Source organism: Mycteria americana, chromosome 16 (genome assembly GCF_035582795.1).
Source record: "Mycteria americana isolate JAX WOST 10 ecotype Jacksonville Zoo and Gardens chromosome 16, USCA_MyAme_1.0, whole genome shotgun sequence".
Classification (NCBI taxonomy): domain Eukaryota; kingdom Metazoa; phylum Chordata; class Aves; order Ciconiiformes; family Ciconiidae; genus Mycteria; species Mycteria americana.
The window spans coordinates 1,540,456-1,558,821 of record NC_134380.1 but is presented as its reverse complement, the minus strand read 5'-3'; the positions used below and the strand labels follow the sequence as shown (position 1 = coordinate 1,558,821).

The following is an 18,366-nucleotide window of genomic DNA, read 5'->3' as shown; positions in this document are numbered from 1 at the left end:
CCGCTGTTGGCAGCCTCCTGCTCTGCGGTGCCCAGAGCTGCCGAGTGAGGCCACAAAGTGGGCTCGTTAAATCACCACGTTACAATGACTCTAACGCTGATCCATATCCTCTGCGGCACCAAGAAAAGAATATTTCCCGTCATTTCCACATACTTCGCTTTCGTGTGCCCGGCACGAGAGACTCGGCTGCAGTTCCAGCAGCAAAGAGCAGGGATGGTGGCTGCTGTAAAAGGAGTGTGTGTATGTGGTCACCATGCAATAAAAGCAACGAGCAACCTGCCATCGGCTATTCTTCTTGTGGGCCAGCAATTCTCAGGATGGCCTACTTTACCCCCATCTGGCAAAGCAAGTCCTCCCTGCAGGGAGATTTCAGCTCTAATTTGCAACACTTCTGAAGTCAGCAAGGTTTTGAGCTGAATGGCCTTTGGGCACACAACACCAAGTCCCACTACACTGCTCTGAAGAGTGATGTGGGATGTGACCATATCAGTAGTTCTGAACCTCTAACCCTGGTTAAACAGAACAGCAAAAAAGTAAGGTTTAACCTGCTCGCCTCTCCGTGTCTTTGGGTGTTAGACGTAATATGAGACTTGCCAGCCCAAAAAGGAGTGACAGAGACACAGAAATCAAGTTGAAACATGACAAAAGTCTCCCAAATGCTGCATTCAGAAGTTTGATTCTGTAACAAAATAGCCTTTCTAAGGTTCATACATTGGTGAGAAAATGATTAAACTGGGCAGAAGTCTGGTAACCTGTGACCTTCTGCAAGAAAGAGGCTGTTCAGGATTACCTGAGTCCTCTCTTGGGAAAATCAGTGCTTGGAAAGAGATCAGTGTCCAGATCCTGGAGAAGAGGGGGGGGGGGTTGGATCCAGAGACTACACAATGCAAAGGGACTCACACGTCTGCTGTCTGGGAGAGGCAATGCCCACACACATCTTACTCTACATGGGGCTCTAGCAGCTCCAAGCTGACCTGTCGGCCAGTTGCTGGCACGAGCACCACTGCAATCCTACCTGGTTGAAGTTGTCAAGGGCTTTGTGCAGGTTTGCATGCATCCCAGTCGGGGCCTCATTGGTGATTTTGATGGAGTTCTCCAGGATGCCCTGGGGAATGATGTGGCTGTCAGGGGAGGGTGCTGGCTCTGCGCTAATGAAGACACGAAAATCCCGGTGGCTGCCCTCACTGTGCTGCTCCAGCTTCTTCTCCAGAGAACTCAGCCACTTGGCCACCAGGTGGATGTTCTGGCAGGGACAAAGGGGACAAGGCTTCATCAATCCCGCTCCCACTTACACCTGTGCTGAGCAGGCACCGAATCCATCACACCAATGAATGGCCCCCACCCAGGCTATGCTCCAGAAGTTGGTATTTGCCCCAGTCGTCCCTGTGTGTAATTCACAGCCCCAAATATTCTGTCACGTCAAGTACACTTTTAAACTCAAGATAATCAATATAAATCACCAGCAATGAAGCAAGCCACTATTGGGTTGTTTGGGTTCTCGGTGATGATACTCCCCTTCTTGTTACAGTAATGTACAGCTGATGAAGTAGAGTTATTTCCCCAGATCTACCAAGCTCAAATGAAAATGTTTGTCCATTTTTAACAGAATAACAGTGAGGACCCTCAATATCAGTTACTGGGAAAAAAATGAAGCAGGTGGTTTTACAAAGACCTTTAACATAATATATTCATTTATTCATGCAACTAATTCAAAATATCTGTCAGAAAATTAAGCAGTATTATGCAGATATGGTGAAATGGATGGAGACATGCCTTGGTTTTTCAGCTGGAGTCCTATACGGTGTTGTAGTTTCCAGGCAAGAAAACAGCTTTTTTTATATTAGGAACGGGACAGGTCACACACAGCAGGGATTGTGGGCTAAAACTACCCACGTGGGCTAAAACTACCCTCATTTTAAAGTTAGGAATGTAATCCAAGCTGACTGTGTTAACAGGCACTCTGGAGGGTGATTTATCCCATCCAAAGACAGGATAAGGAACTTGCTAAACTTAAATTAAAAGCAGCCACCAAAAAGATAAACTGCTTGGAGGTGGCAAGGAAATTATATAAAGGAACCATATTAGAGGCTTAGAATAAATATATATCACCTATAAAAAGGACCAGAAAGGAGCTCTCATGGTTAAACAGCAGACTAATGGAGACTATTTGGAGTAAAACGACATTCTTCAGAAAGTGGAAATTGTGTCCAAATGAGAAAAACAGAAAACAGCACAAAATCCAGTCATGGTAAGGCCGAAAAAGGTTTTAAGAAGCAATATTCTGAAAACCATAAAAACTAATAATAAAGTCTTTTCCAGAAGCCAGAAACCTACCAGGGAGCCTATAAAACTACAAGATGATCCAGGTGTACAGAGAGTGCCCAAGAAAGGCAAGGCCACCACAAAACAGCTCATACTTGTAGGGATATTCACTGCAGAGCTTGGGGAGGGTCTCGCTGTTACAGCCTGTGTTACATGGTGGTATCACTCAAATGCTGAGGCTGGAGACACCTCTGGAGATCATCCATCCAATCCTCCTGCTCAAAGCAGGGCCAGCTAGAGCAGGTTGCTAACTGTATCCAGTTGGGTTTTCTGATATCTCCAAGGCTGAAGCCTTCACAACCTGTCTGGGAAACCTGTGCCAGTGTTCAACCACTCTCATAGTAAAAAATAGAATAGAATAGAATAGAATAGAATAATTATGTTTAAGGGAAACCTGTATTTCAGTTTGTGCCAAATGCCTCTTGTTATTTCACTGGGTACCACTATGAAGAGCCTGGCTCCATCTTCTGTACTCCCTCTGCCATGAGGTATTTAAACACACTGATAAACCCCTCTGAGCCACTGCTTTTTCAGGTTAAATAATCCCAACTCTCTCAGCCTCTCTTCATATGACGAATACTCCAATCCTTTAATCATTGGAAAGACTCTTAAACTGAAGCAGCAGATGAAGAGTTTTTCTGAAAAAATTGATAAGCTAATAATAACAATTTACTAGGACCAGATGGTATCCACCCTAAAGAAACTCGGATATGGAAGCGCTGTATTACTCCTTGGTATGCACTAGGCAAACTGGCAGGGGCTCTGATAAACCACGAATTAGCACACAAACAGTATGAGTTAGAGAAAACCAGGAATCTAAAATTTCCAACTCATTTTAAATAGCTAATAGGGCGATATCCAAATCTGAGCTTGTCACCATAAACTCCTTTTGCAGTTGCTAGAAAGGTGAGCTCCAGCAGGCAGCTCAGCACACTGGCTTCAGCTATGGCCCTGGATGGTGGAGGAGTTGCTTTCACGGGGCCGGTGTATCTTCACGCTTGTATTTTCATCAGTATCGGCTATTTATCTTTCAGTTCCCAGTATTATGGCAGGTAAGAGGGAAGGTCACATAGGCTACCAACTGGATAAGACACAGGAAACGGGGTGGGAAGCTACTGATGGAGTTTGAGCTGCTCACCATATGCAAAAACCACCTGAAAGAGCAAATGATTAGTGAGCTGACAAAATTAGTCATAAGACAGAGTAATTTCAAGTACTGAAAACAAAACCTGGTGGTAAAGAACTGCAAAAGTATGCTATCATTCTAAGTGACTGGCAATGATATGGCAGAGGAAATTCAGTGTTGATAAATGCAAAGTAATGCATACAGAAAAACAACCCTAGCTATAGATATAAACAACGATGGGTTCAGAATTAGCTATTGCCACTCAGGGAAGAGATCTTGCAGTCCTTATGGTTTTTTTCCTGCCAATAACAGTTCAATGCTTAACAATGTGAAAGCAATCAAATGTCAGCAAAGGAACAGAGAATAAAACTGCAAACATTATTATGCCACTCCATAAATCCATGGTGGGCCTTCATCTTGAAAGCAATACCCAGTTCTCACTTCTCTGTCCCCAAAAGGATACAGCTTCCACACAAGGAGACACTAAATTGATATGAACTTCCCAGTTTGAAGAGAGAGGAGATTGGGGCGGAAGGGGTGAGTGGAGAACAAGAATGGAGGGATGAATAGAGCAGGCTGCAAGTTTAAAAAGAATAAGTGGAAGTACATTTTCATACGACACATAACTAAACTGTGAATTCATTGTCGCAGAGTTTTGTGGAAGTTGAGAGAATCACAGAATGAAACTGAGCTTAGATCCACGGAGAGAAACATCCCTTCACGCTTGCGCTGTTTATACAGCCTTTCCCTCAGATTTGGGATGTGCCTTCTCACAGGCAGGGAACTGGGCTGGCAGTGTGCTGGTCTGCCCCAGTCCGATGCTTTTATAGACTGATGCCACATAGGAACATCAGGGGAGCTCCCTCATGAGAACACAGAAACTCTCTTCTAGCTTTTCTGTTGGAGGTTTCAAGTGCCTCTCATGAGCTACTTATGGAGAGATTCCAGCGAGGACTGGAGAAGATGAACAGCTGTAGAAAAGGAAAAGCTGAGGTCCTTTAGGTATGGGTTGGGACAAAGTGGTGGCTGCTGTCACAGACTATTAGCAGTACTTGCAAATGCTAGAGGGATGGGTCAGCACTCAGAGGCGGACCAAGAGGCAGGAAGGACCAGATGGTGGTACATCTCTCCAGAGGAGCTGGGGTGCTTCAGGAGAGAAGAGACTAAGAACTCAGTCACATCCAGAAACAGCCCCCTTTGCACATCAGTGACTGTCCTTGCACACTGCCACATCCTTGACAAGTCCTGGATGCAAAAGGACTTGTCACCTCTCATTTTTGTAGAGGGATCCTGCTAAGGATCGGTATGTTTACATTCGGTATCTCAACTATACTTTTTTTTTTGCCCTATTTATATATGTAGTTATCATGGTGAAGGCTGACTTCTAGATTTCTAATAGTGACAGCAATGTATGTAGATCTGAGTCTTGGCTCTGCAAGCAATGCCACCCAGCCTCTACAAGCAGCTGGACTAGCAAGCACACTTGCCTCCTTCAGAGAGTAATTCCCTTCTCAAGGGTCACAAAGCAAGAGCTCTAGTCTGTTCTTGGTTACACAAGCACAACTTCAGTCCAAGTTGCCTTCACAATGGCTTTATGCCTCTGGATCTGTACCAGTTTTCAAGAGCACTAGATATGGGTATGTCTGAACACAGATGTCTGCGGCTGAACTAGTCATCCCACTGGAGACTTATGGAGAAGGTAGGTCACCTTATCCTAAAACAGGTGTGTGCAGTACATCTGATCGATCACTCTGGTGAAAGTGCCCAGCTCTCCCCCCTGGCCTGAAAAAGGGAGCGGTGGTGACTGGGTCAGATAGAGTTGTTTCTATTGCAGGCACCTGAAGTTAAAGGGGATGAGTGGTGCCTTCAGAAGCCTCCTAGTAATACGGGAGATACATTACTCTCACTGGTTTCAGGGGTATCAGAAAATGACACAGCAAGTGTGCAACTGCATTTTCAAGACTGTAATGTTTTTTAAAGGGGTGCACTTAACTATTTCCGTTTTCTTACCCTCTATGGGGCTGGGTACAAAGTGTACCAAGAACTCAGGAAAAGCTCCTGAGCTTCTGTCTCCTTGCCCAAGACCTCTGTGGTTTAGATGTAAATACCACCTTCTCTGCCACTTGGTAATTTCAATATTGCCCTCTTCTGCACAAGATTTTATGGGTCTGTCTTCATGCCCTAAGTCAAATAAATTGCTAGACGACTCCTACCAGAGGTCAAGCCTCCATCTCTGAGATGGCAGCTGCTTCAGAAACATGAGTTGAGAATTATTGTTAGGGGAAGCCTTTCACCCTCCAGTCCTGTTGCCCCAAATCTGATTCACATGGCTGGGAACATTTCTTATTTAGAACTGCATAAATTCAGTCTCCTTCCCTGAAAGGATTTAGGGTCCTTCTCACATTACATGGATGAAAAGGAATTTGGGGTGTGGGGAGAGACAAGGAGGAGATGCCTAAGCAAAGGAACCATGTTCTGGGGACGAGTTGCTCTGTCGTAAACAATGACTGTGTGAAGAGCAGCAGACAAAATGCAATAATATCTGACTGCTAATGCACCAGTGCTTGCCTGATGCATTTAGGATTTCAAGAGATGAGGTAATCCCCAGGGTCCAGGCAACCAACTCACTCTAAAAACACAAGTCCAATAATAAAGTAGGAGTAGACTGAAACCTGTAACCAAAGTGTTTCAAATAGCCACAGAGATTTAGTAATACAGGGAAAGAGCTCAACAGAATAGCAAAAGAAAAATTGTGCATTAAGTATCAGTTTAATCATAGACTACTTACCTGACCTTAAGTATTTTCATCTTTAATTGGTAGTTTCTTCCTACATCTGCATTTGTGGTGTTAGGTGGTTGAAAAATAATTGCTTTCACTTGTGTTGACATGACACCAATGATCATTATTTGTCAGTATCACTACCTTCTAACAGCTGACTTAGGGAATATTTCTAATCTAATTACAATTGAGTGCATTTCTATACTATCCTTTTGTGATAGAAGGGATGGAAAAGAGGAATATATGCAGCAAAACATGGGTTGATGCTAAGAATTTATGACTTGATCAAATGAATATGTCTGCAAAAAACAGATGGAGATGCTGTGGAGGGGATTCACAGGTTTGAAGGAAACTCTGCAAATTAATTCTCAGCAGTCAGATAACACAACTTGACAGAGCATGACTAATGACAACATATGTGGTCATAATAATTGAACGTTATGTCAATTATCAATAACGACATAACGCAGACAATGCTGCATTAACACCAATCACAGCTGAGCTACATGTTCATCAAAGAACCACCTCCTCTTGCTTGTTTTGAAACCTGCCTCCCACCAATTTCATGGGCTACCTCTAGATCTTATTCAGGAGAAAGAGAGGATAATCCAGCCTGGCCACCTTCCTTTGGCTCAGGGCTTCAGGCACTCCCAATACTATCTCTCTAAACCACACTGTACAGTTTACACTGCACCAGTTTTATGTCCTCCTCATTCCATAAGACCCCCTGAAGACACATTTACCCAGGACACAGCAAGGTAATTCATTGCTTTATTACATTGTTTCTTAGCCAGATTTTGAAGTCTCTGAAAGAGCTGTCATGCAAAGGTAAAAGACAACTCCCTAGCATCTCTGTTTTTTCACAGCTCATGTCTAGGTCCGTGCTGTGGGCAGAAATAGACAATGGTCTCAAATTCATTACCTTGCTGTGGTGGTTTAAGCCCAGCCAGCAACTGAGCACCACGCAGCCGCTTGCTCACTCCCTCCCGGTGGGATGGGGGAGAGAATCAGAAGAGTAAAAGTGAGAAAACTCATGGGTTGAGATAAAGACAGTTTAATAGGGAAAGCAAAAGCCATGCACGCAAGCAAAGCAAAGTAAGGAATTCAGTCACTCCTTCCCATGGGCAGGCAGGTGTTCAGCCATCTCCAGGAAAGCAGGGCTCCATCACGTGTAATGGTTACTTGGGAAGACAAACGCCATCACTCCAAACGGCCCCCCCTTCCTTCTTCTTCCCCAGCTTTATATACTGAGCATGATGTCATATGGTATGGAATAGCCCCTTGGTCAGTTTGGATCAACTGTCCTGGCTGTGCCCCCTCCCAACTTCTGCACCTGGCAGAGCATGGGAAGCTGAAAAGTCCTTGACCAGTGCAGCAACAACTAAAACATCTCTGTATTATCAACGCTGTTTTCAGCACAAATCCAAAACATAGCCCCATAGCAGCTACTATGAAGAAAATTAACTCTATCCCAGCCAAAACCAGCACACTTGCTTTATGAATGGAGGGTGGGGGCCAAATCCTGCTAAAAAGCAAACTGCTGAAGAGAAGGCAAAAAAGAAATCTGAAACATCTTCACATGCACACTGACCATTACCACAGTACCTTGCCCTGTGTTATTTCCCCACTTTGTGTTATGGAGTACGCGTGACTGAGAGCAGGTACCAGAGGATGAGGGTCTGCGGCAAGAGCTGGGCTAGGGTGCACAGGCAGGAACGTGGGAGCACCAGAGGCTTTTCATTGGGAATTCACTTCCAAGCACCTCTGTGTGTTTGTACTTCACAAGGCAGATCATATATCACAGGATGCAAGTGTTGCTATGGTAACCATCAGAAATAGCAGCACATATATATAAACCAGCACACACTCCACAATGCACTCCTTTTGCTGATAGAGACTGGAGACCCTTCACATTTCTGAAAGTGGTTCTCTCCTTCACGCCTTATCACAAATCACCTCCCGGAGCAATGAGAATTAGTTGTTTTTACAAAGTCTCGTTCTCTTGCGAGATGCTCTCAGAAAATACTCACTGCTTTTACAGCAAATCTGAAAGCTAGGCTTTTCAGTCCAGAGACAGCCCAACACTTTAATACTCACTGCATCGTGTTGGGACGTAAAAAAGGACAGGGAGAGTTGGGACATAAAAATGGACACTGCAGAGAGTCTCTTCCCTTGGCCATGCTTACTGTCAATGGTAGCGTGAGGTTTCATCACATGAGAAGATACCACACACACTCAGGAATGGCTCCATCCTTCCACAGCCAGCCCTATGATCTTGTGAATATTGCTACAGGACTCAGAGACCAAAATGGATAAGCACAGACCCTACCACTAACACCTGCTCGTATGTCTACGAGACCAAGCTATTTCTGAGCAACAAGCTTGCTGTTGCTCAATGTGGAGAAAGGCAATTTCAGAGCTCTGGAAGCACCAGAGAAGTTTTACCCTGTCTCTGGCATATGCTTTCCCCTAGCTGAGAAATTACAGCAGTCAACTTACCAAAGGTGCCCCACTTGGCAGGCAGTGAGGGCTGCATCACATTCTCACCTATGTGAAGTGCTTGGATTTCAGCAGTAGCACCCTGAGGCTTTTTCAGACTTCACTCCATGGTCACATTTGACAAAGAAGAACACGTTTGATCCTTGCAGAGTCAGCACTATCTGATCCCTTCCTGAAGTCCTTAACCCCCACCGAGCCTCTCCACACATAATCAGGGGGAGGATTACAGCACGTAAGAGCAAGTACAATTAATTTGTTGTCCTTCAGTCTCACCTCTGAACATGCGGTCTGTTCCTCTTGTGTTGCTGGGCCCTATGAAGTTCCCCATGATCTTACTTGGGCTGGGCCAAACTAAGTAGCTCTGACATCTACAAACAGTGTCACTTCTCTGCTCACCACCTTAGCCACTAAGCAATTAAGAACATGATGGCACCACTCTGTCTTTTGCTGCACTAAAAATTAGGCATCTCTTCTTATCTGCTGTTTGTGGATGCGTCTCCTCCACAACTTGCAATGTGATTTCACCAATACAGACACAGAAGCAACACTGGTCTAGCTATATAGGTACTGGCAATGCTGAGTCAAGTCAGTATAAGCATTACAGGGGGCTTTACACCTCTATTAGCACTCAGGATCTTGTCTGGGCCACCACTGGCCCCATAATGCTGCTAAAAAGTTGCTGTGCTGTAGCAACTTCACTGCTCTCAGGATTTGTATATACCTCCACCTCTTGCAGTCCCTCCTCCAAATGAGAACCTAGCCCTCTTTTGCTAGAAGTTGAGCAAAAATAGGCTGTTCTATGACCCTTTCACTGGTCAAGGTAGACAGAAGGCAGATGAAAGTGGAGAAACGGAACAGAAGACAAAACCCAAAGAGGGCTGGTCTGAAATCTTCACAGCACTTCCAGGATACCAGCAAGCATCTGATGGTTTTTAAGACAATTTTTGGAATGAAGTACAATATATTTTGCATGTTCTTTTAGCACAGACATGCCTTAATGTTGATGATGGTAAATTAAACATGCCTAGGACTATTCCTGGGCTAATTTGTTCACAATTGCCCCTTTCTACACTATTGACCTGTTTTACGCTCCCAGATATGATGGATGATATATGAGATGTCTATTGGAATGATCCTTGGCCTATCCTCACTCCTGAACTGTCAAGGAGAGAGCCAGACCTCTTCATCCAACACCAAGAGCAGAATCTGTGCTGACAATGAGACAGGACAGACAGCTGAGGTCCAGCCCCACAAATGTCTCCTGGCACTGTTTATCTGACAAGTGCAGACATTGCCTCAGGATGATGGCAGAGAGGAAGAAAAAATTCAGGTACAAAGACAAATACAGGAAGAGAGTAAATGAGGACAGAATGAGTGAATAGAGCATGATGAGGGTCTAATGAGAGGCTGGTAGGACCCAGGAGAAACAGAAGGTCAGCTGGACTCAGCAGTCTATGGTCAGACAGAATAGGGCATTCAAGGGAGAGATGATGGCAGGATATTGCCTCTTTGGAAGAGGTGCATTGAAACAATTTCTGCAATGGCGAATACTAGCTTGAGTCTCTCTCTGGCCTCTTCTTTCTTTTGCTCAAATATGACAACAGAAAAACAGGCATCACGTGGATCCACTTGTATTTATACAGAATATGACACAATTTAAGGCTTAGGAAGGCATTTGAGTTTGTCCTCATTTCTTCTCCAACCAATCCAGTGCTTCATCTTTTGCTTGAACCCCACAGTCCAGAGTTCAGATCTGGACTTCAGCCCAAATTCAGCCCTTAGTGGTATGGGAAACTGCTGGGCTTTGCCAGGCCAGAGAGCAAACGAGCATGCGCTACAGAAAACCTGGACTGACCTGAACTCCCCAAAGTTTTAAGGACAATGTTGAAGCTTATCAAATTTCACTTCATAAGATATAAAGATGTAAAGGTAGGTAGTGATGAGCAGGGGAAATGCACAGCAAAGGAGAATTGCTTGATTAATCTCAAGAAATGGAGGAAAAATAAACTTTATTTTCAGAAGGGCTCCATCACATTTGTGTTTTAACCCAAAATATGTCCCGAGACAGAGGTTTCCAGCGCAGTTGTACAACAAAACTGCAACTGCAGTAATTACAAAGGTATTGAAACCCCAACAGAAACTTACTTCCATCCCAGATCAATATTTGGATTACTTGCTGGTCTGTAAGTGGATTTGCAATTGGAAAAACTTGGGAATGGCTGTTGTGACATGAGGCAGGAAGGAAAACAGCTGTCTGAAATCCAATACCTTTCTCCATCAGGGTATTTGTCCAAATATCATGAAGCAGAACTGGAGATAAAGTGGGTATTTATCCTTTTATATATATCTAGGAATCAAAAGATACTGTGGCTGGAAGGAAAATTAGTCTCTTCTTTACTGAAGCAGAGGCTTAGTGCCAAATGTTTATGTGTGCCTTGAATGGACAATATATCTCATACAGAACAATATATCTCTTTTGCTTATAGCTAGGACTAGTTGTGAAGTGCACAGAAAAAGGCTCCGTTGTACTTACGATCCAATAAGAAGGGCTCTGCCAATGTCTGAATCTCATACAGTTCTGCTCTAGGAGCTCACTGTTATTCAATTTAGTACATGAACCTGACTCAGTGAAGCAACAACCTATGAAAATGGAAAGATGCTCAAGAATTAAATTAACTTGGTCGCAAAGAGAGGGAAGTGACATTTTGGCTAATGGATGAAGACTACAATTAAATTGGGAATATCTAATGTCTGAACTTTTCTCTGCATCAGTTCGTTCAGCCATGCATCTGTAAACATGTAAACAAATTTCACTGTTTCTTTGCTATTACGCTGATAAACACCATTTGGTGATTGTGATGGTCACTGTCTTAGCAAAAAGCTTTCAAGTAGGCCCAGAGAAGGAAACTGAGCAGACGCAGTTCATGCCAGCTCATAGATTAGTGCTCCATGATGTGCAAAGCTCTTTCCTCCCTACACAAGGGAGACTACACACATCAGAGAAACCATATTCATGGCTAACTTGGCAGTGGGAAAGCAGAGATCACAGAATCATTGAGGTTGGAGACACGTCTGGGGATCATCTAGTCCTAACCCTCTGCTCAAAGCAGGGTAAGTAGAGCAGGTTGCCCAGTACCGTGCTCAGCTGGCTTTTGGATATCTCCAAGGACAGAGACTCCACAAACTCTCTGGGCAACTTCCTCCAGTGTTTGACCACCCGCACAGTAAAAAAGATTGTACTTACGTTAAAATGGAATCTCCTGTACTTCAAGTTGTCTCCATCTCCCCTTGTCCTGTCACTAGACACCACTGAGAAGAGTCTAGTTCTTACTCCCTACTATTAATTATGTGTTGATGATTGATAAAATCCCCAAGTCATCTCTTCTTGAGGCTGAACAATCCCCAGCACTGGACCCAGCATGCCAGATCTGTCTCACCAGAGCTGAGCAGAGTGAAAGACCACCTCCCTGACCTGGCAGCAATGTTCTTCTTAATGCAGCCCAGGACACTGGTGACCTCCTTTGCTGCAAGGGCATACTGCTGGCTCATATTCAGCTTGTTGTGCACTGGGGCTCCCAAGTCCTTTTCCTGCAAAGCTGCTTTCCAGGCAGTTGGTCCCCAGAGCAGGTTGGTGCATGGGGTTATTCCTCCTCAGGTGAAGGACTTGACTTTTCTTTTTATTGGATATCATGACGTTCCTGCCAGATCAATTCTCCAGCCTGTCCATGTCCCTCTGAATGGCAGGACACCCATCTAGTCTATCAATCACCTCTCAACACTTCTACATTATCTGCAAACTTACTGAGGGTGCACTCTGTCCCATCATCCAGGTCATTAATGAAGGTGTTTAACTGTATAGGACCCAGTACCAAACCCTGGGGTATGGTACCAAACCACTAGTGAATGGCCTCCAGCTGGACTTCATGCTGATGATGAACCATTCTTGAGCTTAGAGGAGGTGATTCCTGAATATCAATGAGCTCTCCTGGACCCCTCTTATTTCCAGGACTGTATCCCACAGGATTCTTCCAAGCAGATCCCTGAAACAGCCAAAGTCTGCTCTCCTGAAATCCAGGCTTGTGATCTTCCTTTTTGCTTTGTTCCCTCCTCTCAGGATCCTAAACTCCATCATCTCATGGTCACTGCAGCCAAGGCTGCTCCTGACCTAAATATCGTCGACCAGTTTTGCTTGTTTGTGCGCATCAGGTCCAGCAGACAACCTCCCCTCATCAGCTCCTCAATCACCTGTGCCAGGACTTTGTCATCAATGCACTCCAGAAACCTTCTGGATTGCCTGTGCCCTGCTGTGTTATCCCACCAGCAGATATTAGAGTGGTTGAAGCCCCACCATGAGGAGCATGGCCTGTGAAAGTGAGGTTTCCTTCAGCTGTCTGAACGCAGTCTTATCTGCTTCCTCTTCCTGATCAGGTGGTCTGTAGCAGAAACCCACCACAACCTCAGCCATATTGATCTACCAACTAATCCTGACCCATAAGCTCTCAGCTGGCTCCTCACCTGTCCCCAGGCCCAGGCATTCCTGCTGCTCTACGTGCATGGCAACACTCAGTCACATGAGCCACCCCAGCCCATCTCTGGGATATGAGACTGTAGTCCTACAACTGCACAAGGATCTGTAATTCCTCCTGTTTGTTCCCCGTGCTGCTTGTGAGATGCTGAAGCTGCCCTCAGTGCAGTTGGATGTCACTCCTACCAAGGCAAACAGGAATGTGTGAGAAGACAGGCTTTCCACATGGATACCCTAGGCAGGAGATATTTTTCCCCCAGGCTTCATCTGTCAGAAAGTTTATAGACTCAGTTGGTCATCTCTGCTTCCTATAGTGTACCCAGAGAGAAGAACAGAAGATCCTTCAGCAGAGACCCTTCCTACCTAGGACTAGAGGTGAGATTAATCATTCTTTCAGTGCCCACAACTATTCACAGGAACCCAGTTTACAACAGGCACATCATATAAATTGGGTTTATTCTGTTCTCACCTTGCCTAATGTTTGCCTGATCTCCCATGTATTCACACACTGGTATTACCTATTTTCATTCAGTTAAAGCAGCAGACACTATGATGTGAAGTGCCTATAAAATCAGGACAGCAGGAAAGACAGGAAATAAGATATAACATCCATGCCAAGACCCCACCCATAAATTTATTAAACACTCTCTTAAGAACATTTAGGGCTTTGCCACCACACCTCTGGGGTGGCTGTGCTGGACCTTCACTGCTCAGACAGCCAAAGAACTTTCCACTTCCAGTTCATACCTGCTGTTTTCATTGCAGGAATGTCTCCGACCTGAAGCAGCTCTTTTTCTCTTTGCTATTAGTCCTGAGCACACATCCTTGCACTGTTCTATTAAATTTCATCCCATTTCAACAACTGCAGACCTACAGGCTGCTCCAGTCTTCCTGTATCACATTTAGATCTTCTTCTCTATCGATGACACCTTCCTTAATAATGTGTCAGTGCAAAGCCATTAACACATACTCATTTTTTTAAGCCAAGGTCATGTCTAAAGTGAGACTGACCCCATGACCGTTCCTCAGGAGTTCTGCTAGCAACATTCAACTTCTGCAGCTTCCCTAACACATGCCTGTGTGGCACCATCTCTGCAGCTCTGCTCCAGTCCGCATCAATTAGAGCTGCTGTATTTCCTCTAAAACTTCAGTTACCTTCATAGTGCAAAGTATCAAATAGACCTGATCCATCTTTTGCAAATTCTTATTACATTTGATACGTTTACCTACAATTCGTTACTTATTTTGTCCTTGAAAGTTTGTTCTGAAACTTTGCATACTGTTGAGTTTAGACTAATTCGTTTGCTCCAGTAATTTCCCACTGTTTTAAATACGGATGCTAAAGAATCTGTTAATTGCTAGTCAGATGGCACCCTCTGATTTGACAGATTCATTAAAGATTTGCTATGGACTTGCAGTTTCTTCTACCAGAGTTTTAATATTCTGCGATACAGGTTATCTGGCCCTCTGAGTTGAGCACATCATGCTCTTTGATCTGATTTTCCTCCTTATTTTTAATAAATCTTGTTTTCAAGAAAAGTTCATTTTTGTGGGTGTTTCAAACAGCCAGCCCTCAAGGACAGCACATCTTTCAACCTTGGAAGAGAGCCGGCACCGAGACTCTCACAGCCAAAATATTCCAGAAGGGACCAGGGAATCACAATGAGCATCTTGGGAAGACCTTGTCACTGGAATGGCACAGCCTTGTCTGCTGGGCCTGCTGGCAGCGGGATTCATCTTCCAACACAGCTGCACAATGGGAGGTGAGAGATTATTCAAGTATGTGGGGGTTTTTTTACACAAGGTGGAAAGATCTTCATCATAGGAAGCTTCCATCCAATGTCAGGGGCAGAGGGCAGAGCCCTGCTGCACCCTCAGACCATCTCCTAGCTGTAGTACCTAGCTGCTTCCTACCTCCAAGGCTACAGAACTTGCCATGAGTAACAAACTGGCAATTAGCTCTCTCTCCACTTTAAAATTGAATGCTACCCCTTCAAATGAATGGAAGGCTATGGAGAGGAAGCTGGTGCCTGGGCCTGCGTGAAACTTTGTGTGTGTGCAACACCAAGCTCCTACAGCCCTCTGTTCCCCCACCAACCTGTCCTAGGTTAACATCCTAGTTTGGACAACTTATCCATCAATCCAGCCCCAAAGAGACAGATGGGGAGGTGGGCAACACAGAGGAACCAACAGAAGGCCCAAGACATGACGGCCATCCACCCTGGAGAGCTCTAAGAGGCGCTGCTCCAGCGCTGAGATGCTGGCATCACACAACAGTTATGATTTAGTTGGGATCTGCATAGGTCATGCTTCTATCAGAGGGTCACACTGCTGCAGCTGCTGGGCACCCCTCACATATTTCTGAGAAACCCAAGAGAGAGAACAGGCTTTAAACAAATGTTCAGCCCAACTGCCAAATCTCCTCCTGCTTGAATGTGCCTTTTGTGCAATGCCCAGGACCTCCAGGTTTCTGCACTTAAACTGCTAGAGATGCTCCTTGGAAGAACGTCAATGTTGTGCTCTGCCCATCCGCCTCTCAGAAAAGTGCCTGTGTGAACCTACAGGATGGGAAGTGCTTTTCATTCCCTGCCAGAGCTGGTTATTCCCTTCCAAATGAGATACCACAAGCCTTTGTGAAATGAGTTACTTTCCATCAGCCAAGTACTCAAATGTAACTTCATCTCACATCTTGAAAAAAAAGAAGAAACTTTGGTTGCTCGGGGCAAAAGAAATATATAGCATTTGAAAACTCTTGAAAAGGAAATCTGTTTGCTGATTTAATGACCCACAGAGTATCCCACAGCTTGCGATTTGACAGAACCTGCATTTCTCCCAACTTTATCAATAAGAATACAAAAACTATTAAAAATTTTCTTCTAATCTGAGCGAAACATTAAGGTGGGGACGATGAGCTACTAATATGTGCATTTGTTTCCATTTGCAGTTTTTCTGATGTTTTTTGTGGACTTTCAGTGTGCCGAAGCAGTGGGATTGCATATTTGACAAAACCTGCTATAAAAGAAATTTCTGGTTCTTCTCTTTGTCTCAATTTCTTTCTCATGGAAAGGAAGACCATTTGAACTGTTGTTAACAGCCCTTTGAGTGTGACCTAACCAGAGACCAAACCTTTGCAGGCTACTGCCTTCTGGGGACCAGCAGAGAGCTGTGGCCTGTGGAGAGCACAATAAAGCTGGCCAAGAGGTTTCTGGCACATCTTTTCTTAGGCAGAAGACGTCAATTTGTCAAAGCTGAAACCTACATACCAAGGGTTGGCTTCTGTAACTTCCTTTTTTTCTGTTTCCATTTTCTTTTCTTTAAGACATTCTGGAATAGTCAAACACTCTGAACTGATATTTGCAGCATTAAAAAAAAAAACAAATTGCTCTTTTCTCCCCCAAAAAAACCTTTTTCCTAAGAAGTGGAAGTTAATGAGAGCAAAAATATAGATTCAAAAAATAAATGAAAAAGCACCAAAGTACAAGAAACACTGACTGGTGCAGAAGAGGGCAACTGACCATGTAGGAGCTGTGATTCCTGGAGATGTTTTGTGCACCTGACTCCCATTCATGGGACTTAAACACTTTCAGGACTGGGGTCTGTCAACAGCCACGCACCTTCCTGAGGTTGCCTCGCATGTCTCAGCCCTCCCAGCCCGTTGGTACAGACATGACTGCTGTCACCCAGTCTGAATACAGACTTAAAAACTGCTCTCACAGCTTCAGTATCTACTTTTTCTGCTGCTCCTATCTTGTAATGATCAATCAACGTGTTAACCAGGTATGGTGTAGGAGCTTCATAGCCCCTATGATCGGTTCTATAGGGAAACATGCTGCTGAGGGTCACCAAAAGAATGAGCCTTGATTTGACCTGCTCTGTAAGCTGCATTACAGCTACCACCAAGCGTTTGTGCAGCCCCTTAAATCTTCTACTACAGACTGTGGACAACATAGTTACAAAACGGGCTTACCTAAAAGGCAGGTCCAAATCCACCTGGCAACAAAAAGAGTCTTGAGAAAAATGTGATTTTGTGATAATACAAAAATCTAAATCTATGTAAAACTTTCTTCAGTCTTTCAAGATGTTTTTCATTGTTGTCCTACCTCCACAGCAGACCCCTTTCCACCAGTCATTACCAACACTTCAAACTACATTTGACAGATGACGTTGGAAGCTCACTGCCAGGTGGTTAGATGGTGTACCTGCCTAAAGTAAAAGTATCAGATTCAAATTCTGTGCCCTTATTACGGCCAGAAAAATCTGGTTTAAAACCCTCCAAACCTATGAACTGTTTCTAAGGAGACCCAGAGGCTGAACCTGATATCAAATGGATTTTTGTGGAGCTCAAAGATCAGCCTCAGTTCTTCAATGCCAACAATTTAGAAAGGAGCAGCTGCTGGGCTTGTGCTGGGGTTTGTCTCTGCAGCCCTCAAGTAACAAGTTCTCCTTCAGATAACTGCACTTTTGCCACAGGGGGCTCCTATTTTGCAGTTGGACCATCTGTATTTGTAGAGAATAATTTTATCTATGGAATTCATTCTCTTATCATCTCTGTCATCAAGTAGTACCAGTGTGGGTACTGTGATGGCAAGGGGTAGGAGCTCAGCAAAGCTGAAGCTACAAGACAGGTACAATGCTGATGCTAGAGGAGCAGGAAGCTGCACTGGTCAGGCTCTGCCAGTGTGAGAGTGATTTTCTTTCCATGGGAATGAATGATTGGGTCACTTTCTGTTGTTCTGTCTTATAAAATTAGACATTCATGAAAAATCTCCATTTTCAGAGTGAGTTAAAAAACTTTCAAGTTCCCAGGGGAGACATGGATGCTGTTTTCTTTATTTTGCCTCCAACAAAGTCAGAAGGCAACACTGGCTGGTCAATATAATTGAGAAGGAATTGGTCCCAGGACAGCAGCCCTTCCCAACACAACAGTGATTCTGCTTCTGTAATCCAATAAGGACTTCCCAACTGTTTCAATATCCCTTAACAACCAATTCCCACAAACCTAATTCCCTAGCTTGTCATTGCTCAAAGTACTTGACTATCATTATTTCTAGTTCCAATCAAGGACCAGTAATGAACTACATGCCTAAAAGCCACCTATGTGATCATATCAAGTGT

At 44.3% G+C, this 18,366-nt stretch overlaps 1 protein-coding gene across 1 annotated transcript in view; it reads right to left on the bottom strand.

The window, feature by feature from the left end:
* The window catches only part of LOC142417837 (dynein axonemal heavy chain 9-like), a 121,606-nt gene that overhangs the window by 22,710 nt on the left and 80,530 nt on the right, over positions 1–18,366 (bottom strand). The window contains exon 19 of the mRNA XM_075518928.1: positions 1,016–1,243. Within this exon, the coding sequence (XP_075375043.1) occupies positions 1,016–1,243 (228 nt within the window). The remainder of the gene's footprint in view (positions 1–1,015; positions 1,244–18,366) is intronic.